The sequence below is a fragment of the Colossoma macropomum genome, unplaced genomic scaffold, assembly GCF_904425465.1.
Source record: "Colossoma macropomum unplaced genomic scaffold, Colossoma_macropomum, whole genome shotgun sequence".
Lineage (NCBI taxonomy): Eukaryota > Metazoa > Chordata > Actinopteri > Characiformes > Serrasalmidae > Colossoma > Colossoma macropomum.
In genome coordinates, this window is record NW_023494787.1 from 20034505 (window position 1) to 20061689 (window position 27185).

A 27185-nucleotide genomic window follows, 5' to 3' on the forward strand; every position below is an offset into this window, starting at 1 on the left:
GGTATTTTAAAAGTGACTTAGCAAGTTCTGAATGATGAAGTATTGCTTTTGTGTACAGAATTGCAAGAATGAGGCAGCATGCTATGATTTTACTTTGGACCAGAACCGGCAAAAGCCAGATTTACTAAAGGCCTGTGGTAGAGAACAGAACACTGGGTCACTGTGGCGCTGTAGTGGAACTGAGAGTGCACTAAATCCTGCACTGAAAGGTACTCCTCCTTTGCACTCCCACTGAAAAACATCCTTCCCCAAATGCTAAGCTAACCAATCCCTGTTAGGCTCCCTCTGCTGGTTTCTAAATCAATTCATGAGGGGGTAATGTATATCTGAGTCACCTTGACATGACTGACTTCATTTCTACTTGAGATGCATGCTGATTTAAAACATTCACCTCACGTCAGAGTCACAGCATATCTGATTAGTCACTTGACGTTGCGGCTGCATAATTAATGTGAAGTCAATACAAAGGTGTCTAAGTTTATGCAGTTATATATCATTGCTGTCATAAGAAAACCTTGTAACTCCATTTATTTATTTATTTTTTTTCCTTTACTCTGGCGAAGATTTCATTATGAATGACCAATATCGTCGCTGTCGGAAAATCAACCTTGTATCTTGAGAATGGTAACTTTACAAGAGAGGGAAATAACTTTCAGGTGCAAATACATTCTGCCTGCATGTTATGTACAAAATTGGCATACAAGCCTAAACGGGCAGTTTATGGGCTGTAAACATGGAAAAATGCAGAATTCTCTTCCTTTTTTCTCATGTATATGAATTGGAGGGAGAATGTTTTGGTAGAAACGAACTTAATTTATTAGCACTGCTATCTCTTCATCACTGAACTTTCATCTTCTGTTTTGTTGATAGCTGCATTATTTCATTGTCTCTTTTAATTGCTGCATCTCATTTAGTGGGCAGGGCTACACATAGTTTGCCTAAGAAGCTGCAGTCAGTTAGTAAAGCACATATTAAATTCATTTTGCGCTGTGTCTTCTGGATCTATATGTCCAAAAAACTGTTGCTCATCCAGCATTTCAGCAACTTGGGTATTAATAATAGCATTGTAGTACTTGAATCCACTCTTGGTGCATAACTAGTCATGACCATAAACTAGCAATCTCAGTCTCGTCTCTGTCTCAGCCTCATTTAGACATGGTCTTGTCTCGGTCCTGAGGTAAGGTGGATTTGGAAATGTTGAGACCAGCTGAGTGTGATACCACTGTCTAAGGTAACTGGAAGCCGAAATATTATTGAATATCAACAAAACCAGAATAAACAGAATAAAACAGTCATTTCCTTTGTATCAGTGTTCACAAACTTTTGCAACTTGCAGCCACACAAATGACCACAAAAGCACTTGTAGATTTAAGCGATTTGATTGTCTTTTTCTGACTCACCCAATGAGAAGGCTGATTTGGCAGCTACCGAGAGCTGGATGTCAGGCTGAGGGGGGGAGGTTTGCAAACTAGCTAACATTTTGACAGAATAATCAATGAGCTCAAAATAAATATGTTGTATTATTGCAAATAACAATATTCAAAATTACATTTGGTTAAATGTTCATATAATAACAAATGTTTGCATTAAAAATAAAACCTTCAGTACTTCAGTACCACCATGGCGTCCTGGGGGGCCACAGCCCACAGGTTGAAGACCACTGTTGTCTAGGTTTAAATAAAATCTGTTGGTTAAAGATGTAATTGATGTAGTTTAGTCAACATTCATTTGACTTCAGGTGGTGTTTCTGAATAAGTTTTAGTGAAGAATAGAACAGAGAATAATCTCATCACTGCTTCCAGTTACAATACATAGTTTCACTATAGACTATAATATAATAGTAATATATGTCTTTTATTTTTTCTGAAAAAAAATGTAATCTGGTTTTGGTCTTGTCTCTGTCTCAGCCACACTTGGTCTTGACTCAGACTCGGGTCTAGTGATCTTGTCTACAACACTACAGCTGCATTAACAGTTTCTGTTCTTCTGGAAAAAATTTAAGTGTTGGAACATTGTTGTGAGGATATGATTGCATTTCGTGGAACAACATTAGTGAGATCAGGTACTGATGTTGGATGATTAGCTCTTGATCACAAACATGACTCCAGCTCATCCTTAGGGAATTGGATGTTCTATCGCTCCAGAGAACACAGTTTCACTGCTGTGGAACTTTATATCCCTCTAAATGAAGCTTGGTATTGGGCATGGAAATTTTACTCCAGTATGGAGTTCTACCATTCTACTGGCAGTGCTTTTCTATGGAGATTTTACAAAGTGTATATGCATAATTGAATGCCTGCGTCTGCAGTGAATGAATATATATGCGCTCTATAGACTATATATATATCTATGCGTGCGTTTATGTATGGATATGCGATATGTGGAATTTGCAAATATGAAGTTAAAGTATTAGGTGCCAGAGTCGCTCTAGAGGCGCTCACAGCTCTTATTGTTGTGTCTCCTCTGCCTGTTTGCCCTATTAGCCAGTCAATCCTCTGGAAACAAGACACCACCTCTGAATAGTAGGGCCAATCTTCTTGGCTTTCCACTGCATTTGCCATGCTATTAATGGCCAACACAATCGCCCCACACAAACATTAACCTAATGTATAGCCTTGCGCAGGAAAGCTGAGGTTGCCGATTTCCATTCTAATGGCGGGCATTCTTAGGTTAATTCCGGTCTGATGTAGTTTGGAGGCATATGCCCTGACACTTTAGGATGGTGAATAGTTGTGCCTAGTGAGATTTGTGATGTGGGGCAGGTCATTTTTCCCCTCCGGTTGGCATATTTGGATTCCTCCATCTTAGCCTGCTTGTTGGTGGGATGCTACTGTGCCGTAGCTCTGATGACATTTATTGCTGAGCCTTGAAAAGAAGAAACAAGATAGATGTGAAACGCTTCTGAAAGCTGGTGAGTCACACCCATTTGCCTCAGGGGCACTCGCTATAGAGAGCAACTAGAGGGAGAGAGTTTCTGATCGCAATGAGGATGTGTAATTAATACTGACAAACTTCAGTCTGGCTTCACTCTAAACTGTGTGTCAGGGGAGAAGGCTTTCTTTGGTATTTTTAATAAAGCTCCCGTTCTGAAAGTGCATAATGCATGGAGGTGACATTGGGGAGAGCCAAAGTAACCAGTATGGACCTAATTAATGGTATTACGATTTGTATGAGATGTGGTTAAGAGCACATGCTCTTCAGATGCAGAGTGGTAAATGCTCAAATACAGCTCTGGAGCTACATCCCATTTGGCCCTCTTCACTGCTTCAGTCGCACTATTCACAGAACAGCCTTCAGAAAGCACTGTAAGGACTGGTTTGCCTTTGAAATATGGTAACTATTGAAAGAGGACCAAGACATCTGTTGCATCAGTGAAGGGTTGCTGTATTTTAATGGAAACACTTTTGTCTAACATTTCATTTCTGTTGTAGGTAGAAACATTATTTAAATACATTTATTTTCCGCTGAGGTCTGCTTACGATGTTTGTGTAGTTTTACGTGCCAAAACAGTTGTAATGAATTTTTGCTTGACCATTTTCCAATCTCTCTGTATGCCTTTGAATTATACAGGCTGTTTTTCCGTTTCTGGTGTCATCTGAAAATGCATGTTGCCCTTTACACTGTATAAAGTCTGATTCCATTGACTTACATTAAAAGTAAAGTATGTTTTGCCTTCTTCTGTAAAGTTACTATTTTGGAGATACGAGGTTTGTTTCGACAACAGCGATATGTAAATAATCTATGTTATGATTTAGCTGCCCTGCATTCCATCCTGAAATACTCCTTATAACTTCAGCATGAATGGGTGGAGCTAAACTGCTATAGGCTGTATAGTTGCTGTGTGTGTGTGTATGTATGTATACACATTGTCCAGCCACTTCAGTTAAGTACACCTACTTGTATCTACACTGTTTTTATCAGTTCCACTTACCATATAGGTGCACTTTGTAATTTGTAGTAACATCTGTTCCTTTGTATAAAATGTTAGCCTCCTTTCACCCTGTTTTTCAATGGTCAGAGCCACCACAGGACCACCACAGAACAGGTATTATTTGGGTGGTGGATCGTTTTCAGCACTGCAGTAACACTGATGTGGTGGTGGTGTGTTAGTGTGTGTTATGCTGGTATGAGTGGGTCAGACACAGCAGTACTGCTGGAGTTTTTAAACACTGTGTCCACTCACTGTCCACCCTAATAGACACTCCTGTTTTGTTGGTCCACCTTGTAGATGTAAAGTCAGAGACAGTAGCTCATCTGCTGCTGCACAGTTTGTGCTGGTCATCCTCTAGTCCTTCATCAGTGGTCAAAAAATGCTGCCCACAGGACGCTGTTGGCTGGATATTTTTGGTTGGTGGACTATTCTTAGATCAGCAGTGACACTGAGGTGTTCAAAACTTCCAGCAGCACTGCTGTGTCTGATCCACCCTCCCAGCACAACACACACTAACATGCCACCATCACGTCAGTGTTACTGCAGTGCTGAGAATGATCCACCACCCAAATAGTGCCTGCTCTGTGGTGGTCCTGACCATTGAAGAACAGGTTAAAAGTGGGCTAATAAAGTATGCAGAGAAACAGTAGGTGTATTTAATAAAGAATGAAGTGGCAGGCTCCCGAGTGGCGCAACCGTCTAAGTGTTGGCCCTATCATCAGGAGATCGCAAGTTCGATCCCTGGTGATGCTACAGCCATCTGTAGCCGGGAGTCCAAGAGGGCACAACTGGCCTCGCTCTCTTTGGGTGGGTAGGATGGCCCCTCCTTCTCCCCCATCAATTAACGCGATACTAGTCAGCGCAGGTGTCTGTTAGCTGACGTAACAGATCTGGCGGTTGTCGCTTTCCTCTGAGCGTGTTCAGCTGTCCAATGACGTTGCGTGAGCGGCAGTTCAAAAAGAAGCGGTGGCTGGCTTCACAGGTCTCGGAGGAAGCCTGTGTTAGCCTTCGCCCTCCTAGCGTTGATAGTACTGTGTGACTGGGGGAGTTCTAACCAGCGGGTGGAATTGGCGACGACTAAATTTGGGAGATAATTGGGTTAAAAAAAAAAAAAGAATGAAGTGGCTTGTCAGTGTGTATGTATATATATATATATATATAATATATATATATATTTCATATATAAATATATGAAATCCAATACACACACACACCTTAAATTGGACTGGACGGCACGGACGGTAGATGATTGGTACATTTTGAAACTTTATCAGTGTTAAGATATGGGCCACTGTACAGAGCAACATGTTTGGAAGTAGACAGAAGAGGTAGGCATATTAAAATTATGGAAACACCTTCTACAAGTAGGTGTGTCCATAGTTTTGACTGATGTGAATAGTAGCTAAACAAGTGGTTTATGTTTAATCTAAATTTACAATAATAGTTTAATTTTACAACTCATCTTTAGGAATTTCTCCTTAGGACCGTTCCAAAGTGCTGTTAAAAGCAAATATCATTGCTTTCTGGATGTAGTAGAGCAGCAGCAATATGTGTACCTCTCTGCCCTCTGTGCAAAAGCCAGACTTGGATTTTTTGCAACTATGAATGGCTGCCAGAAGCATTCCACACTCTTGATCATGCTGGTCCTTTATGTCTGCCTCGAGTGGAGGGAGCAGAAAGCAGCAAATGGCAGAGAATAATCTGATGAGAATACAGAGAGAGAGAGGGAGAGAGAGAGAGAGAGAGAGAGAGAGAGAGACTGACTTTAATGTATTGCCTCAGTGTGCAGACTGCATGGACAGAAATATGTAATTTTATCATATAAAACTACTAAAAAAAACCTCTTGAAAAGTCACATACAGATTCTGAGGCAAGGTCTGCTGAGCTGTTTTGAGAATGGATTATTCAGGTGTATGTGCAAAAGGATTTATGGAATCGTCCCTGTCAACAAACCCAAATGTTCTGCCACCACGATAGTGCTGGCATTCATCTACACTGAATGTCATTGTGTTGACCACATTTTGCCTATTTCACTATAATAGAGAACAATGAGACCCAATCTACTGTACATCCCAAGCAGTCCAATACGGCATGCTCCATTCATTCATTCATGCATTCATTCATTATCTCTCTCTCTGTCTATATCTCTCTATCTTTCTCTCCTGAGACCTCTGATTGCGAGCCGGGCACTCTGAAGGATTGCTGTCCTGCTGTACGCACAGCGGCAATCGATTCATCAAAGTGTCATGCCGAGGCGCTGCAGCCCTGTAGCAACAAAACAACAGCGGAGGCAAAACAAACATTGGTAGGCTCTCGAGGTGGTCTCTGCAGTCCTACTAAACAAGGTCAAAGTGTTCCCTCGGTTTTCACCTAGCCCTGTGGATATGCCGCCAAAGCTCTAACAGGGATGCATAAAGTCCGAACATGGGAGTGGACAGCAGGCATCCTGGGCCATCGCATAATTTTGTGCTTCAGACAGCAAGTTTTTGCCGGTCAAAATAATGCATGGCTTTTTGCAGAAAACCTGAGCTTTTTTCCAGGGACCAAGGGTAAGGAAGCCAGGGGGCAGAGTGTTTATGGATTACTTTGGTGCACTGTAACGTTTTTGTCCGTTGGATTTATACATTTCTGCATTAACACAGGTCACTTGATTGCACCATCTAATTTTATAATGCATCTGGAGAATTACGGCTGGGGATAATTTAACTGTTCTGGCAGAGTGAATGACTCACTTAATCAGAAGTTAATGCATGCTCTCTTTTTCACAGAGCCTGCTATCTGCATGAGTAGCTTCTGTAGCTGAGTAGTTTTGGACCAAACTGGACTTTATGGCTTTGGCTTTAGAACACTTGCATGTAATCCACAAAGAACCAGCCAAACTGGACACTGTTGTGTGAATGAGAGAGATTCAGCATTTTATCTGAAAATAGAGAAATGAAATAATTTTCTGTTCTTGTTGCTGGTTCACACTGAAGAACAGAGTGAAAGGGGGCTAAAAAGTATGCAGAGAAACAGATGGACGACAGTCTGTAATTGTAGGACTACAAAGTGAAACTATATAGTAAGTGGAGCTGATAAAATGGACAATGAGTGTAGAAACAAGGAGGTGTTCTTAATAAAGTGCTCAGTGAGTATATAGTCTAAATGCAAGTCAGACACTACTCGTGCAGCAATGACCCCACATTCAGCAGACTTTGTACAGATCCTGTAGTTTAACAGGAACTACATTTACATTGATGAAACCATTGCATCATAGTTTTAGTGACCTTTACAAGTAGCCCCTTTGTTACAATCAACCCTGCCTGTGGGGTTAATGTTTGCACACAGACCACTTTGTCTGAAATGCACCGCTGCACTGCTCGCTATAGTATCGCAGGCTGTCTGATCTTGTTGTTTCCTTCGTTATCTGAAAGAAAAAAGTGGTCATGTTATGTTGGTAAGACCGAAAATCATATGTAACATGTCTCTGGGTCGTTTTGTTATCAATAAACTTGGTTTAACCGATAAGTCAAAAGGTTCCATCCAAACAATCTGACTACAAAATGTCAGCGTCTGATTGTAAAATTGTTTTCTGATGAGGTTCTATTTTGTGTTAGTATCTTAGGCTTAATATTATAATGCACAAATCTTACATTAAGCTCATGTTTATAGTGTTGTGTGGTATTTTTGCAGTGTTTAGTAATAATCCATTAAGCACTATATGTACTGCATGTTTGTGTGAGCCCAGAAATGCCTTGCAATATCAAACAAAGCTCAAGATGTGCTAGGCTGCTACTGATGGACTGTGAAGAAAGACCTTTATTTGAGAGTGCAGACTGAAAGCTGTTAAAAGCAGTGCATGCTTGTTCTCTCTTACGATTGGTTGGCTTTTGTGGCACTGCTGCAAAAAAATCTTTAGGTACAGTTGGGCCATTATAGCAAGCACATCAGTGGCGTGAATAGATGTTTACCTCCATAGCCGGTCTATAGGAATCACTTCTTTATGTCAGGGCGAATAAGGAATAATGACAACCTGACAATAGTTCTTGGAGTTAATGCATCTACTGCTCCCTGGTGCTGAGGTGGAGGAAAGGGCACATTGTTACCTTCACTCTTTCAGGCTCAGTGTTGCCTGAGTGTTTTTCCACAAATCTGGGTTACTTTTGGTTGGATTTTGGGGGGGAAATGTGTTTTGGATAGGTACAAATTTGGACTGAATTGCAATGATTTTTGTAGATATGATAAAAGAAAATATTGTCTGACAAAAACTGTTTTATTTTTATTTATTTTATTTTTTCACCGTTTGATAACATCAACTGTCCCTTATATTGTGTGAGCATTTCATCTTTTAATGATGTACGGATCTATAGAAATGGTCCTAAATGACATGGAATAAAATCTCATTAACTTAACTTTGAAGAACATTTTTCTTTCTCCTGAAATGCACTGTTTAGTCATGCCGCTGAAATTTCAGCAGACTTAACTTCTCCCCAGACTCATTTACCAAAATAGTGACTGGCATATATTTTTGTTCTGTGAAGACAAGGACAGTGCCACCTGCGGCGCATGTGACAGCGCATGTTCACAAACTAAACTTCAAATCTAGCACTTCTATCTGCTAAATGCTGTAAATATAAATGGAAAACAAAAGTAAAAAACAACCCAAAAATACTGCACTGTTCACTGTAGTAATGCAGGCTGTCTAGTCATGTATATTTCATTCCTTGTCTGAAAGAAAAAGAGGTCACGCACTGTTGATAAGACCAAACAGTCAGAACTGATGCAATATTGACTTTCATTTATTTGTTGCAAGTTAAGGACAATAACTGACCATGACTAAAGAAAATGCAGCCTAAAATGTACATAAATCAGGTCTGTCTATTGCAATTCATTGGCCATTTGCAAAATTATGATTGACAGGCCTCTCAGCCAATCACAGTCGCCTCTAAATGCTACAAAATCTGCAGTGAGACTGACAGTGGTACTTCATTAGGCAGGATTATAAGACTAAGAAGTGGTGGAAAGGTGTTGCTGAAGAGGATTTAATGTCTGAGGTGCGCTATCCTGTTCATTTGTGAGGAGGGTGTTGTTTTCGTTTAATTCCTTAAGTTGAAGCTTCTGTTGAAGACCAAACTCACAGCTCAGTGTCAAAACTGTTCACATGCAGCTCTAAGGTAAGCTAAACTTTATCTGAGTCACAGTATTTGAAAAAAAAAAACATTTATATATGATGTCTAAGAATAAATAACGCAGCAGAAAATATTCAAGATCGGTTGACTAAGTTAGTTGACTAGCTGACTAGCTAGCTAGCTTTTGTTAACTTAGCAGCTGTCAGATAGCTTGATAAACCAGTCAGGTTAAACAGGACTGTACAGTGCACACACTTTTAAACATTGTGCGTGAAGATAAATATTAATACATATTTCTTGTATTGTTTTATTAAAGTTTGCTGAAAGACACGTTGCTCTGACAAACTCCAGTGTTAGCTTTAGCATCAGCAAAACGAAATGTTTTTCGTTTTGGAGTTTTAGCTAATTTTGAGCATAGGTGGGGAGCAGCATACATCATACAGCGAAATACAGTCAAATAAGCCTTCAGAATCACTGAAAATGAAACAGAAAACTTAACAAAACTGCAAACTCTTTCATTTATTAGCTACCGTTATCAAGGGAAATGCTAGTTAAACATTCCGTGCTGCAATTTCCAAAACTGATGTAGCTGCTCTTTTAAGAATGATATTTTTATTGAGCAGAGTGATTGACTTGACTGTTTATCTGTTTGGTTAAAGGATATCTGTAGATCTTTCTTGCTGCTCCACTCAGCAAATTCTGAATCTGTGAATGACCGGCACACGTGAGCTGTAGCGGTCACTCAGACGCGTTTCTCGCACCCCGCAGAGTGCAACACAACAGAGTGCAATACAACGGACAGTCGAAAGTTTACTTAAAACCCACCAGAAGCTGAAACTGACCAAAAATGTGTCCAAACCTAAACATCTGAGACAAGGCGTAAAAATCACACCACACTTATTAAAGTGTATCATTTGTAAATGCTCGCACTGTCCTTGTTAAAACAGTCTTTTAATTAGTACTAGTCAGTGTGTCCTTACAGAAATCTGTTTTTGTGATATTAGATTTGACGTCTCCATCTACTTCTCTTACTGTACGTACCTGTGTGTCCTTAAATTGCCAGCTATTAAACACTAGGATCAATATACATTCATGAGATGCTTCGTTTTTATTTTCAAACCTTTTTCCACGGCCGCAGTACATTTAGAAAGTAGCCCAAACAAAATCACACCCAGCGACTATATAAAATTCCTCATGCTGCACACTCAAACCAGCCAGATTTGTTGGGAAAACTGAATCTGGCAACCCTGTGTGATAGAGAAAGACCCTGTGAGTAAAACACGCTTGTAACAATGCAGTTTCTCTGGTTGCCACAGCCACCTTGCATGCTTAAAATCCCTACTATTCACTACAGCAGCTGTAGTAGCTTTGTTTTAGATTGTTTCTGTGCATTTATATTACCATAGCTAGGGTTGGAGGGGTGTTGCCCCCTCTTTTTCATTGGGAGGGTGGGGTTGAATGACCCAATGCCCCTCTGTAGTTGGTGCCTGTTGCTCATCTGAAGGGGCTTTTGTCACTAAAACCTCTTCCTTATTAGACATGAAAACCTGCCATGTTAACATTGAGTAGCTAATTGATTTAAGCTACCCAGAATCCTTTTTTTGTTTGCTTCGAATTGGCCAACATTCACGTTTTGTCATTTCTCAAATCTGTATGTCTGCACTGAACCTGAATCTTGTAAAGCAAGTTTATTTTTAAATAAAAAAATATTTCAAATGTGCTCCTCTGTGTGCTTTTAGCACAAGTATTCCAGATGCTTGCAAAATAAACCCTGACAGGGTGATCTGGGCTCTGAGACCATATTACATTATAGAGTAGAACTGGCAGATAATTTTATGCTCGTATTGTCAGATGATGCTCTCTTTCGCTTGCTCTGCAATATGAACAGTTTGTTACTGTTGTGCTGGTTGTGAATTCTGCTGTATGGCTGAAATAGTAATTTTGTTTGTTTTTCACTGCAGTTTTTTATGCATTTGGATGGTTTTTAAACAATTATGTGGCTGGAACCCATCAAAACAATCTGGCAACTCTGTGCTTTTCATTTTAGACAGGCTCCTGTGGTCTCTCCAAAATCTCTAAATACTTTTCTTGACCTTTATGTTTGTTTTCCTCATACAAACCACTTGTATTTGCATCGTTGTTCGTTTTTCCATTTCAGTGTTCACATTAGATCAAATGTGTTGTTGCCTGTCCACTTCTGACACATACAAAGATATGCTGGAGGTAAACACTGTCAAAGTGAGCTGCTGTCGTCTCTCACTAAAGTGTTGCCTATGAGTCATGTGCCTGTTTCACAAGACATAATGCCAGCTCTGCAGTAACTCAAACACATTGGACAACACGAAAGAGAATTGTAAAGACTTTACAGGGTGTATCCTGTCATGAATGGCTGAGGATGGGATTCTTTTATTTATTCACTTTATAGATTTTGCACTTGTGAACTTAATTAGGTCCATATGGGTCTTGCAGACATGCAGACCTTTCTTATTAGCCTGCTATTGATCCCATTGTTGCAATATACATAGAAAAATGTGTGTGGATTGCTTTCTGGACATCCAGTGGTCCAGCAACTCTGGTCTTAATTTTTTTTATGAACTCCGCCTAGGACCTTTTTATTGTAAAAAAGCACATAAAATTGTAATGCTGATTTCCTTGTAAAGCTGCTTTGTGACAACACCTGTTGTAAAAAGTGCTATATAAATAAACTTTACTTACTTACTTACTTACTTACTATAAAATGGTAACTAACTACATGAACTCTGAGATATAAGTGTATGTATCTTCATTTTTGCTTAAAGATCTATCTATTACCAGTTCGTCAAGAAAGAAAATTTCAGAAAAGTTTCTTTTTTGCTTCTGCTGAATGGTTTTAGGACTGCTGTTGTGAGGCATTTGTTTTAGAAAAGAGGCTTTTATTTTAGCGACTGATGTTTTACTCATGAATTCTGTGCAACATCAAAAGGAATTCAAGATTTGTGTTTCTTTTCACTTTCTGCACAATTAAAGCAAGCTCATCACTTTAAACAAGCCCCCGACTTAATGCTCTCACACGACCTCCTTTTTACGCTCAACAGCTAAGCTGTAGTCTCTGATAGTGCAGAGAGAAAATAGCCACCGCAAAGCTCTGTACAGTCATAAAGGAGTGCATGTCCAGAGGTCAAATGCTCTTTTGGTGCTAGTCCATGCTCACTTTACTCCAGAGAGACTCTCCCTCTGGATCAGGTGAAGATATGATGGATTGTTTTCAGCTAGCACATATTTTCTGGCCTTGGATAAAGTTGCCCTTTTAGCACTGGTCTGAAATCAGCTGTAGAGAAGCATGGGGAGCAGCATAATGCAGAGTGAAATGTATCCCAGATTTTTGCTGGACCACCTAACGGGCCAGCCTGCGTGAGCTGCTGTCTCTTATTGAGTGACTGACGTCACGATTGTGCAGCTGCCATTTTGGTAGTCAACATCAAGTTAATTAGCAGTGCTGTGGCTGTTTGTAACGAGATAACAAAGCCATAACAGATACAGCAAAGGCAGTAAAACACTGGGTGACTTTTTTAAAATCTCATTTTTAAAGCGTAGTAACGTATGTGTTTGAGTGTATTGCATTTTACTTCATTTGTTGCTGTAGTGATAACAAATGAAAGCTGAAATCTAAACGGCTGAGATTTCCCGCAGCGTTACTAGCGCCCCGTCCTAAACCGTATACTTTTACACTAAATAGTGCATAAAAATGGCGCATATACCACTAGAAGTGCACTCATTACTGTAGTAGGTAAAGTACAGAAGTGTGTGGTTTGGGACGGATGTTAGACCAGCTAGTGAGACGGTATTTGTTGATAAATACACATTTACTGAGGCACATTAATGCATTTACTAGGGTATGCTGATGTTGGCTTCATATTCGCCAACTTTCGTAATTCATTATAGGTTTAAGGAACCTCAGTGTAACTGCAGCACCATTTAAGGTGGAACGGAAAATTCTAACGAGAAACTGGCGAATAAGAAGCTAACTTAAGCTTTATATGCGTGTATGAGTTTACTGTTTAAGAGCTTTGGCAGCTACGTTTATTAGTTTTTGTAAAATCGAGACTGCGGACTTCATCTAAAGGGTCCACATATCTTTTCATGGTTTTTCTAGTCATTCGGATCTATTTTGGTTTTGGACTTCAGCCTACAGGCTTGTAGCTGTAACGGTGATGAGATGAGAGGCAAAGTTACAGCTTACCTGTCAACATGGCGACGTGGTCTTAATGACGCAATCCAATACCACGAATAGGACCATCTTCTCTGAATTTTGCCCGCAATTAGGCAGATATTTCTCAAGATTCACGCTGAAGACTACGATGAATGTAACTTTGTTCATTATTTTTAATTGCTAAGTTCACCTGAATTATTTTAATAACCCTCTCGGTGCCTCTAGCATCAGGGTTAGTTTTAACACAGTGTTAAGCCTCTGGATAAGCAATGAAAGCAGACGACATACCTTCAAAACAGTGATTTGGTGAAACAGTAAAATGTTGATTTTTTTTTTTTTTTTTTTAATCAAAAACATGTTAAAGGTGTTATGTAAATTAGATACATTTAAATTGTATTGTTCCAGTCAAGAATGTCTTTATGGTAGGTTATAACAGTTTTACTGGTGCTACTTTTGGTTAAATTGTTTACAACAGCAGAACATTTATGTTTTTAATTGTAGCAGAGATGTGTAAGCTTCTTGTATAAAGAATTATTAATATTGCCCAAAAATATATACTTTTAAATTATTTTGCAAAACCCAGAATGTGTTAGGCTGTACCCTGCTGTCTCCTGCTCTGTGAATCTAGGCTAAGGTTTAGTTTTGGGGTTTCTAGAACAGCTGTAGAAAGATAACATCTGCTTAAAGCCTCATTTCCTTGTAATAAATACTAGTCCTCCCCTGTAAATAGCATTTAAGTTTGTTATGCCATGCTGGAGAAGCTAAATTTGTTTGTGTCTGGGGTGCGTTTTATCGTGGACACCATGACTTTTTAAACATCTGCAAGTGTCATTCTTCAAATCATAACTAGTCCCTTCCATTACAGCTTAAAAAAGCGCACAGCATTTTCCTGGCGGCCAAGAGAGGATTATCTAAATAACACTCCACAGGCTTTTTTTTAAAAGTCAAAATGTTTTTGGGAAGAATTTCTCAGATTGAAATATTGCCCCAGGTTTTCCTCCCTGTTGAATTTTTCACTTAATTACCGGATTCCATGCTGGGAGACAACGTTAGCCTTTTCCCTTTAGAAGTCTGAGTCCCAGTCCTGCTGGGACTTTAGTCAGAAAAGTAACTTGCAGGATGTACTTGTATAAATGACAGAAGATGAGCCTCCACATTTTTCCCATAGTGTCATTGTATTTAAAACAGGCTCAGGCCTAATTTTTGTAAATGCTTCCAAAAAAAAAAAAAAACATTTGTTCAAATGTGTCATGTGGTTAGAGCTTCATTTTCTAAAGATGGAGAATAATCCCTCTTGATGTTCCAACACCTCAGCATAGAGAAATGTGTGTGATATGTAAAAACATTCTCCTCCATTTGTTTGCTGGTTTGTCGAGAGTGTGAGGTTTGTCGGCCACAGATGTCCTCATATTATGTATTCCTAATTCCGTATTAATCAACCTCTATTGAAATTCAGATCCACCAAAGAGGTGAACAAAAGGTGTAATTATATTAGAAAGGGTTTTAGTGTTCTGGATCCTGTTTTTATTTTATTCTTCACTCCACATTGTGATGTGCATTTAATACCTCATTTGAATGAAACGGCTACTTTCAGATTCTGCAGCAATAAGGATTAAGGTGTTATCATTGTTCTCAGACTTAAGGGGATTCTCGATGGTCCCTTAGTCCACAAGTGTGTCATAGCTATTCAGTTATTGATGCCAGGTTGCCTTGTTGATTTTGCAAATGTTTAATTCCTTTTGAGTTTTACACTAATTACCATAAATGAGTACTTTTGTAGAATAAGAAGCTTATTTCAATGGTAATTATTTTAAGGAAACACACACACACAGACTGTGCTTATTGATATTTTTTCATTTCATTTTCATTTTGTAAATTGACTTGGGTGTTAGCCTTTCTGTGTCTTGTAACTTGCTACTTTCAGTCTTAGGTAGCCAAGCTGCAGTGTTGTGTTGAAGTGATGACTTCCGTGTTCCAGAGCACAAGAAGCCATTGCGTTTTGATTTTTCTTTTAAAATTAACTATTTATCATGCTGGCCAAGTAATGTAAGTAAGACAGAACACGAAACAGTGTTCATAAAGCATCCCTAGAAGCTTCTTACTATCATGTGATTATTTTTCACATTTATTATTCTGATATTTGCTGGTTGCCAGTGTTTACGTCATTTTACCAGACGTTTCTAGCGAATGGTACATTATGCCCCTCAGTTAACCCCGCCTACGGGAGAGCATTTGCATGTCTGTTTAAAGCCCTATTTCCTTGTCACAGACATTAAATACTAATGCTTCTCTGAACTGTGTTAAGCAGCTGTACTGCACTGTCCAATCTTACATGTATCCTCTGAGTGTATATTAAAAGCATCAGTTGAATCTATGGACTACAGTAAGCAGTCTAGTCCTGCTGTCTGGCCCTCTGTTCCTCTCTGGCAGTAATAAAGAAATAAATGCAATAAACCTTTGGCCCTGCATGAATGAAAAAAAGTGTTGAAAATGTGGGGAAAAAAACACAACATATCATGGGCTTAAATGACAATTAATTAAAAGTGTGGGTACAGATCTGTCCAGAACAAGTAATTTAAGCCAAGCTTTCCTCTGATGGATGGGAGCGCAAACCATTATTAAAATTTTTCGTTGGGAACAATATTTTACGAGTGGCCATTGACAAGTACGCAACAGAGAAGTGCAATTAATGCTGAGGAGGGGAGTCAGAGCTGGGGGCAACAGAAAACTATTCAAATTACTGGCATTAATAACCGAGGGTGGCATCACACAACCACCCCCCAACCCCCTCACAGATCTCATCAGCTTCCTCCATGGCGTTACCGTGGGAACAGCTTATTGACCACTGAAGCACAGGGAGTGACAATGTAGGCATTTCACACGCTTGTACTCATTGAATTGACTGTAATGATTTCACACTGATCCTTTGAATTAAAAATTAGCACCCTGTAATGACTTTTTAGGAAAAACAATGGTGATTAATGTTGTTATGCCTTGTTGGTTGGTGTGTCTGTAGGTGGTCTAAACAGCATCATTTTATGCTTGCTTCACAGCTTACACTTAATGTGCTCATTATGTGTGGAAAAATAGCTGACATAGGCCTGCATTATGTGGTTTGTATAGGTCTAAGATGTTTCAGTTTTAGTATGTGCTTCATTAGGAACCTCCTGTTTGATTATCTGTTTCTCTCTCTTTCTCTCTCTCTCTCTCAGCTCAAAACTGCAGTTACACACTATATAGTCCGAATGGGACGATAGAAAGCCCTGGATACCCTTACGGATACCCAAACTACGCCAACTGCACATGGGTGATTGTGGCACAGGAACACAACCGGATACAGTTGGTATTCCAAGGCTTTGCTTTAGAAGAGGATTTTGACATACTCTCTGTCTATGATGGGCAGCCAAGCCCTGGAAACCTACGAACCCGGTAAGCAGCCCTGTTTCCGTCATCATCACTTGGCAAGCTGATGCTACAACGAAGCTCACAATCAAATTATTTTATATTATTTTGCTAGAAAAAACAGCTACAAAAATAACATTTTAAAACATGTTTTCTCAACCCAGATTTACTTGCTATGACAAATAAAGCTATTAGCTCAAGTAGCTTTTGTTTGTAGTACTGAAAGGAAAAAGATAGGCAAAAGCAGGATGTCACACATGTTGTTAAAAATTGTCTATATATGACATAAAAGGCCATAAGCAAACCCTATGTAAGCATCTATATGCATGGTATTCAATAGTGAGGCTATTGTAGTATGACATTAGTTGTTTACTGATCTGTGAAATGTTCTGTTAGTCCCAGTAACAATACCTCAGCTTTGTTGTGGAGATGACCAAAGGCAATAAAATCATTGAGGTGCTGTGGAGGTGTGGTGCTTTGCATCAGTGACATTATATGTCCTTTTTTCAGCATGTATTTTTGGTTACTGTTGTGCTTTGGTTAATTTTGTTGTTGAAGTTTCTGCCAGTGTCAATCTGATAGTATAATTTAAAAGACGAAAGAACTAAACAAAACTGATCTACTGCAGAGCACACTGTCATAAACATGCTTCAAAAGAACTCAGCACCGTTAGAAGCCAGCATCATACAGTGGACCAATCACAGTCAGGGGGAGGTCTCAGAAAGAATGACACAGCAATTAGGAATTCTATTCAGCAAGCAGTTCACATCACACCATGCAAACCAGAGTATGTGAGACATTTCCACTCCTCGCTCAAAGCATTCTGTAATCACTCTGCTCCAACTCTGCTCTGGTTTTCATTTTCTCACTCCTCACTCACTCCTTGCTCACACATCAGAGAAAACCCACTCCATGCCTGCTCCATATGATTCATTCTTATGATATTTATGATATATGATGTTCTGAACGTATGAACAAGATACTGCACACTTCATTTAATGAATTATGTAATTCATGGCTATTAATACACAAAAAAACAAGTTAAATATTCTCACAATACAAGAGTTTTTTTTCGTTAGGGATAGGCTTGAAATGATGACCCATTCACAAATTAGAAAACTGCCAAGAGTAAATACACTTGCTTTTAATGGGATCTTAATCATTTGCGCAGCAAAATGGACAAGAGGAGACAAGAGTAGAACCTTGTTACAATTGGTGAGAATTTCCAGCCTAGGTCTGCTGAACAACTCTGTAGCACTAACACTGCAACCCTCATGTCACACAGAGGTAGTCAGAAAAAGGACTGGCTTGTGGGTGGAGCGCTGTTGGAGTGATTTTGGAGTGAGAGGAACACTGATATTCCCACTCTGGCAAAATCACTCCGCTCTACTCCCCCGCTCTGCTCCCACTCTGCACCACTGACATACTCTGATATGAGTTAGCGACGGTCATTCTGCTTTTTTTTAAAATGAGCCAAGTTAGCAATGTTATTAATTATTTAATGTTCAATAAAACTTTAGTCTGTCTTCTAATTACATAACTAACCAAACTTGCTTTATGTTTGTTAATTAAAAAAAAATGAATAAGTGAGATGTCAATAAGTGGTTTCACTGTACACGTTTTGAGAGGCAGGGATCAGCAGGTGGGCAAAATACAGGCAAATCCATCAACCAGTCACCAACAAAGAAAGGCAGGTGAAAGTGAAAAATCTGAGGAACTAAGAAGGCACACTTGGAAACATGGCCAAGAACTGCAAGAAAACCAGCGAGAACAAAACCAGAGAAAAACTAACAAATTGCAGCAGGTTTGGGGATAATGAGGGGGAGCCAGAATGTTCCAAGGTGATCCAACAGGAGGATCTTATGATTTTCAGCTACAGTGTCATATGATCTACCCATTTGTTTTTATATATAAATTTACAAAAAAAAAAACCCTCCTTGCTACAAGTTGCCACCCAATGTTCACCTACAAGACTCACCTCAAAGAGCCAACACATTTGCGTTTTGGACAGAAAGATGTCATATTGGTTTGTCATAGCCAATTCAACCTGCTGCATGCATTATCTTGTGCATCATTGGACTAACACATGCTAACAGTGAGCTTCAGCTCATGCAATTTTTCCTTGAACTTGATTGCGCTTAGCAGAGCCTACCAGCTACTCTGCTCTAACCTAATTGACAGCCAGCACTGGATAGCATTGCTGACAACAGGGAGAGTGAAACTAAGACGTTTTTCCCACCCTATTAGAGCACGCCAGCTTTGTTCTCTTTTCATAGTCGCTGTGATAGTGTGTGACCTCATGCTGAGTATAATCAGGAAGTGAAACCCTATTGTGGATTTTGTCAATGGAAGGCTTTATTTTCATCATTTGCAGTTATTATAACTAGGCTGTCACTCACATAAACAACTTGGAATAAGCAGGTGCTCTCAGTTTTTGTAATCTTTTCTGTGATTTTTATAGAGTAGACTTGGTTGGTCATGATATTTCGCTGACTGACTTTATTACTGCAGATGGCATTCCTAGAAAGATATTTTCTCTTACACTCTGATGCATGGTCAGTGACTCATAGTGAGCTGCCATGTTGTTTCCTTCACCATGTTTCTTCACCCCACATTTATTTTTGTCCCCTGCCATGAGCTGCCATTTTTCAGAATAAGCATGCAATGTTGAATTAGGAGGCTTTGCACTTGCACATTCCATGGGAGATATTACTCACTCACTGTAGAAGTTGTCAGTAATTGAAGATTTCGGCTGGTTACTTCAGTTTTTATTTTTTCCTGTCGTGTTACTGTTCTCATTGTTTAGAGAACTGTCAGCTCCACTGGGCTGTACATGCAGTGTTTTAAATGTATGGCTTAGTTGTACATTTGCCATTTATTTAGGTGTTAAGTGGCAGCTATAGCATTACATTTTATTATAAACCCTTGTGTCAGCACATTGCTCCATTAGGAAGGTCCCCACCTACATCTGTCTAAGAACAGAGATGCTTTAATAGCATGATTGGGTTACTGATAAGCATTGTGTCGTGTGTCTCTTGTGTAACGAGTTTAAAAAAGACACAGCTCATTGCAAATGATAGATTGGTACTTGTGTTTTTGAGAGTATGGCCAGGTCGCCAGTCCATCGCAGGGCAGACAGACAGACAGAAATATACATTCATATGCACAATCACACCTAGGGCCAATTTAGCATGTCCAGTTTGGTCTGACTGCATGTCTTTGGACTGTGGGAGGAAACCGGAGCACCCGGAGGAAACCCACACAGACTCAGGGAAACATGCAAACTCCACACAGAAGGGACCCTGGTTGCCTGGACGGGGAATCGAACCCAGGTCCTTCTTACTGTGAGGTGACAGAAAATCAATATATTTTACAGAAAATCACACAGAAGCCTTGTCTAAATTTAGTATCCTTTTTTTAGTATTTAGTGTGTCACTGTTTGCCTTTGTCACAGTGCCCATTCTTTTTAGGAGACTTTTAGATTTTCTAAGAAATCTGCAGGAACATTTTTCCACCTCCAAAGTTCAGACTTAGAAGTTGGTTGCTTTTTTTTATTTTCCACACATCCCACACATTCAGTGATGCTATGCTCTTGGCTCTGGGGTGGTTAGTCCATTGATCTGAAAACACCAGCGGCTTCTTTGCTTGATTTGCAAATGATTTTCTTTTCGTCTGTTTCCTTTTTCTCAGTAATGGCTTCTTTACAGCTACTCATCCTTTCAGACCCATAGCACTGATTTGTCTTCTTACAGTGGAAGAGTGGACAGAAACTCCTGTGGAATATTTCTCTCAAAAATGAAAGCTTTAAGTACTGTTTATCAGATGGGGACAGTTTTGTTGGTCTGCCAGGTCTTGCATAGTGTTAGAAGTTCCATTTTCTCTTGATCTGTTAATCATATTTTGTCACTTATTTTCCTTTGACTTTTCTCTTCTGTATGCAAGTGAATTATTTTATTATCTAATGTTCTAAAAACCTCCTGAAAAATGAGCAACTTGTATTGAATGGCTGTTTTGATTGGACAGTAAATAAATGAAGGGTGGTCTCTGACTTTTGCACAGCACTGTAGAAAGCAGAGATTTTTGACAGGAGGTGGAAGTGAACATGTCAGTATCTGTGGCAGGAAAGGTCTATGGAGCTGTTGGTGAAGAGGAGGAATCTGTAGAGGATTGAATATTTATGCAATATGGATATATGAATCTGTTCATCCAGACAGAGGTAGGAGTGGGTTTGTTTATTTGTTTGTGTGTGTGTGTGTATATATATATATATAGACAGAGAGAGAGAAAGATAGGTAGATAGATTTATATACATATAAAGAAAGAGAAATTTGTCAGCCCCTCTCTACCTGTCCATCAATGGCAATGACCACCATAGAACCACGGCTGACCAGATATTATTTGGGTGGTAAACCTCAATACATCATAGTCGCTGACATGGTAGTTCCGTAGTAGTGTTTTGACTGGTGTGAGTGTTTCAGACAGCAGAATTGCTGTGTACACTTTGTGCACTTACTGTCCACTTTATTAGACAGGCCAGCCTAGTTGGTCCACCTTTTATGCCGTTGAAGACTACAGCTTATCTTTTTCTGTGTACAGTTTGTGTTAGTCATCTTTTAGTCCTTTATCAGCAATCAGTTCTGTCTACAGGATCACTGTTGGCTGAGTATGTTTTGGTTGATAGACAGTTCTTAACCCAGCAGATGGGCTACAGCCAGTTACTGTAAAGCTTTGAAGTGCATCTGTATGGTAGGTGTACCTGATAAAATGGCCATTGAGTGAAAGTACAGGTTGTATACACATTCAGAGGCAGGGAGTGTGTGGATTATAGCTGAGGGCGCATGGGGGACTTATCATTTTTATTCCCAACAGTTATGAGCAAGAGTTCATAAGCTTGTATTTATTACTTTTTTCCTTGCTTTTGCTTTGGCTTGTCTGTTCAAATTCCAGTTGTTTTTATTTTTTTAGATTGAGAGTGCATTAAAATGGCCTCTATGTTCTTAAAGGCCTCTGTCTGAAATGTTTCAGCTCTGTAGCAGACCAGAGGGCATTTGTTGAGTGAGTGCGCTGGATGCCCCTGCACTGCACTCTCTGTCATATCGGCTGACACGGATCCTCGATGTTGTGGGGTGAAAGAGGAACGCTGGCCTTCTGCGGGAGCTCTAAGTGCCCCCCGCTGACTCGTGGCCTTTGGCGCCACTTGCGCAGTCATGACCCTGAAATATATATATATGCTTGTCTGCTTTGTGTTTCAGGAGCCAAGCAGCCTGCACTGTGGAAATGGAGCACCTTTGACGTGCACACGCCTCTAGATTGGTAGGGGTTTCACAGAGGGAGATGTGGCGGCGACTGAATCTGTCCCTACAAAGTTTTTAGCTGGAGGGAGTAGACCAAATGAGATACTGCTGAAGCATGCTATTACGTACAGCTTGGCAGTAGTGCAGCAGTATGGGGTTTCTCTTACTAAACTTATTATTGCTTACCTGTATGGACCGTGGAATGTGTTTTTTGACTGATGGGGCCAGGCCTTATCCTCTCATTTTATGGCAGTCATTCATTGTGTCCTGCATTGCTATCGAGATGACAGTGCTTTGAATCTGTTCCCAAAAGTCTCTGATAATGGGCTTGCAGAAAATGGCCTTTTTGGTTCAGTTCAAATCAGCAAAGATTCTACCAATCACAAAGAAGTATAGGTTAAGTAGCATTTGTTGTTAATTGTGATGACTTCATTCTAAGGGTATATGCGGGCAGTAGCAGGCTGGAGGTTAGGGACCCAGCCTTGTGACCAGGCAATTGCCAGTTCAATCCCCTAAGCCAACAGGATGTGACTGAAGTGCCCTTGGTCAGTGGTTCTGAATTCTATTCTACTCTATAATCCTATTCTATGTGTGGGATAGATATGAAATTTAATACAACGAATAGACTAGTGAAAGCTCTTTACCCCATAGTTCTGTGGTAAATTCTTGCCTGCATTCACCCTAGAGATGCCTTCAAGGTGAATCACACTAATTATTCAAAATTCCTGCATACTCATTAAGATGTAAACAAAATCATGGCTTGACTTTGTGGCTTGATGAAGTCTAGAGTCAGAATTGTTCACAGTGGTGATAGGAACCAGACGTCCAAAGCGTTTAATGCCATCAAAAGCTACCTCACAGAGAGCTGTTACACAAATAGGCTATAAATATGTTGTCTGATGTCTAAGACACTGTTTTATGATAGTTTTGTGATGAAGTTTAGGCATTCATGGTGGAGAGGTACATGCAGGGTGTTATAAGGTACCAAAGAATATAAAACATATACATATACACATATAACATTTTAGAGACTTGTGTAGACTCACTGGTGGTTTTGGATTGTAAATAATGACTTTGTTCTATCAGTTATGGAATGATGTAGAAATTTGGAAAAATAGGTGGAATTCCCCTTTAAGTATAACATGCTATCAGATTGTATCATTCTTCTAAAGGAGCTAGCCCATAGCTCATTACTGCTAGCAACTTTTTGAATATACTCGTTATGCTGCCAAAGATTGGGTTCATCAGGTTATCTTACTTTGGTATCAAACTTGGCAAGCACTTCTTGAAAGTGTAATAGCCTCTGAGTGCTTTCTATGATGGAAACCTTTTCCAATAAACCATCCTGTACCTCTCTGTGTGTATGAGCTGGAGAAATGAGGTAAGGTTGGGTAGGAGATATAGAGCCAGGTGAGGACTAGTGGCCACTCTGTTTAATTGCTCTTATTTATTTGTTTAACCCCAGGGTTGAGTCCCTTGGTGATGTATAGCTGCTTCTCAGACAGCTTTTACAGAACAGTACACAGGAGCATAGCTTGGACCCGGACCATCCAATCCCATTAAATCACATTCTGTCATCCTCCTCTCTCCCCCTTCCCCCACATCCCTCTCTTTATTACCCCTCCTGTTTAGAGTTTGTCCAAAGTTCTAGCTCTGATAGCACCTAGCATGGTTGATGTAATACACAGCTCATGAGAGAAATCCAGTGGGCCAGTACAGTATTTTCCAGTAAGTTTCACAATATATTACAGTGTATCTTGTTGGCTGGTACTGATATCTGGTGTACAGTATTTTTCATAGAAAAATCTGCTGACGCTGATGCCAACGCCAATACATAAACATATAAAATGTAAAAAACTGGGAATAAATCTACATCTATTAGCATTACAGGGAGGAACCAGAAATACAGCATTTATTTCTGCATGGTTACAAATACAGTAATTTGAATAAAAAGCAGAATACATTCCAGAATACAGTGATTCTAGAATACAATAAATGTGTCATCAAATTTCTGTATGAAACATTGTTCAAAAATTCACATCTGTCCAGTGCTGATAATTTTTTAACGCAATTATCTGCTGATATTGATATGTGCATCTCTAGATACCAAATATTAAGGCATGAGTTGAAAAGGGTGAGTGAGAGCAAATATTTTGAACTGCACAGTGCAGGGGTCTTCAGGATAGGGACTGAGAAACAGGGCTGTTAAAAATGTGCACAGCATTGGCTTACAGACTGGGGTTCATCCTTAAGTGAACAGTGTAGTGAATTCCTTAGCACTGTCACTTGGAAAAGACTAATGCAAAGGTACTGAAAATGCCATCTAGCTAGGACACCTCTGGGTTAGACTAGTAGCTAGTAACATTCCTTAGTGTTATCTTCATCGTTCCTTCATCAATCTGTAGAACCTTTTCACCATGCAAAGAAACATTTAGGCCTAAGCATAGATAGCTAGGTAGAACCATTGCCTTTACCAAAGAACCCTTGAAGAACCATCTTTTTTAGGAGCGTTGTGTAACGAAAATGAGTATGAAAGGTTTTAGTACATAAACCCACACAAACAAATAAAAAAAGAAAAGGAAAACATAATAAAATGCTAAAAAATGTAGGATATGGGTTTTTTGAAGAATGCATTCACCACTTTTAGTAACTCGGAGGCTTTTGTAACTTTGATGGCTTTTCAAATAGGATGGTATACAGAATAGAGTGAGGCCAGACTGATGTTGGCTGCAGTGTAGGTTGTAGCTCATGAGCTAATACTCTCCTCTAGAGTTATTGATTACTGGATGAATGCTCAGGCCTCTGTTAGGGAGCCGGTGGAAGGGAATGAGGTGATGATGAGCAAGGAGGTGCGGCTGGTGATTACCAGTCTACGTTCTTCTTGTGTGTGTGTGTGTGTGTGTGTGTGTGTGTGTGTGTGTGTGTGTGTGTGTTCTGCTGTACACTGCAAACTGTTGTGTGTAGAGGCTTTACTTTTTCTCAGTGGAGACTATGGAAGAGGTTAGATCAGTAGATCAATGGCTAAGTGGTGTGTTAAGGGTCGATTTTTCTTTTTGCTAGCATGCTGTAGCTCACAGTACACGGTACATACAAACATTGCGAGCCGGGTGCAATGGGCAGTGGATTGGGAGCCGAAATGGAGAGAACACAACATGCTGGAATTGGACAGCTAAGGAAACCCCAAGAGTTCTTAGCCATAAATCATCTCTCCTGCTCCATACCTTTCTCCATTCCTGTCTATTTCTTGTCCCATATGGTGATGTATTCTTTCCCAGGCCCAGGTGCTTGATGGAGATCTCTCCACTTATCGGTGGCAGTAAAATCGACAGTGTTGTAAAAATGGAGAGAGAAAATTTTCTTCCCCCATCTCCATGCCATGTTGTTTGTGAGGGAGAAGAAGGTAGTATAAACACTGTTATTATTATTGATTGTTGACTTTTAGGGAGCTCATCAACAGAGACAATCTGACGGGTTGGGATGTAATCAAGCCAGATCCATTGGTTTCAGGCCAGAGCCATTGAGGTTCTCATCGTTCTGAAGCTGATGGTGGCCATTATAGTTATTGCTGACAGTTGTAATGAACAGTTGAGATATAATGAAATGTCTTTAAAATCCAAACAGTGACTTTTCAACCACAAACATAACCTCTTCTCCAGTCATCAAAGGTGAGAAGTATGGGCAGTGGGCTGAAGTGTGTATTTTATTCAGTAATCAGAGATAATAGCACGATTGTCGATAGCCATATTGTTTGCCTAGATGGCATTTGAGGGTGGCTTATAATGAGGCATGGCATATTGCTTCATCCCCTCAGCCTTCATGTGATTTGTTATTTTCCCCTTTCCTCATTCATCTGTTTTTCCCTCAGAGAGAGTCTAAGTGTGAAATGCTTTTAATGAATTACGTGCACACCTCCAGAAGTGCAGTGAAGCGTCTCTTTAAGCAAAAAGTGATAATGGGCCTAATTGATTCGGTTTCTGGGTAATGAGACACCTGTAGGAGATGTCGGGGGATGATTGAGGTTTGGGCTGGTGGGCTGACAGCGGTGAGCCTCAGTCATTTAGAAGAGAGAAGGTTCTGTTAACTGTTTTTCAATTAGGACAATGCTCAGTGCTTTTTAATACTTTGGATGAAAGACTGAGATGATATTTTTCACCTTTCTTGTGAGGCAGCAAGACTCACAGTCTTGAATTTTACTTTGTTATGTTGCCTTAACATGTTGGGCCACTGACCTATAATCAGCCCTCCAGTTTTGGAAGGGGGTAGGGAGTATTAGGGGTGAGATTCATAGATCCCATAACTGGAATTGTTTGCATTTCCCCGAATGCTACATGGGCACAGCCTGTTTTGGGGGAGAAAAGACAAAAAGGGATCTTACTAAAGGATGTTTACAGTTGCAAATTTGTCACAAATTACATTTAAATGAAATAAAAAGCCTAAAACTGTAGTAAACATACTCTACTTAAAGAACACAGTTTTGTTTAACAGTCAGTGCAGGGGATTGCTAATAGGTTAATCCAGGAATATCCCGAGTAAGGCATTTTAACTTAAATATTTACTGAATGTTTAACTGTAAAGCTGCAGCGTGCAAAGTATAAAATATGCTCTGAGTTTCCTAGAGTGCCACATACTGTTTGAGTGAGTAGTATCTCAGTATTTTCTGAAAATACAATACTTGATGATTTCCGACAAGCATCTGTAGATAAATTCCAAAGTTACTCCGCTATAATGATGGAAAACACCTAGTTTTTTAATGTAAACCACATGGATATGGCTTTGGAACTTGCTCATTTACTCAAGTAGAGCCTTTGTAGCAGTGGGAATCTTCTTAGTGCGTCTGGAGTTGCACTTGTGCACATAACTTGGAGAACGAGAGGTGAAATTGCTTTCAAAAAAATGTTACCCAGTATTATAGTACTTCATATATGATGTTTACGAAAGAGTTTTATTGAGGCCCAATACCATTTCTTCTTTTTACCCCTACCCCTTGTTTTCAAGTGTCATCCTAACCCCTTGGAACGGAGTTACAAAGGGTAGTCGTTGAAATCTTGCCCTACGAAATGGGACAACCCTCAAATGAAAAAAAAAAAAAAAATCACTTCATCAACAGGCTACTAGCGGTGCTCTGTAGGCGACCCGGCCCAACTTCTGTGATAGGAGAGAAGGGAAGAGTTCAGCAACCTCGCTGCTGGGCTTTAGTTACATTTAGGACATCATATCCTTTCAAAGAGGGGTCATAAGACAATTATTTATTATCGCCCACC

At 39.8% G+C, this 27185-nt stretch overlaps 1 protein-coding gene across 1 annotated transcript in view; it reads left to right on the forward strand.

The window, feature by feature from the left end:
* The window catches only part of csmd1a (CUB and Sushi multiple domains 1a), a 195137-nt gene that overhangs the window by 11545 nt on the left and 156407 nt on the right, over window positions 1-27185 (forward strand). Inside the window, exon 2 of the mRNA XM_036565503.1 lies at window positions 16441-16657. Within this exon, the coding sequence (XP_036421396.1) occupies window positions 16441-16657 (217 nt within the window). The remainder of the gene's footprint in view (window positions 1-16440; window positions 16658-27185) is intronic.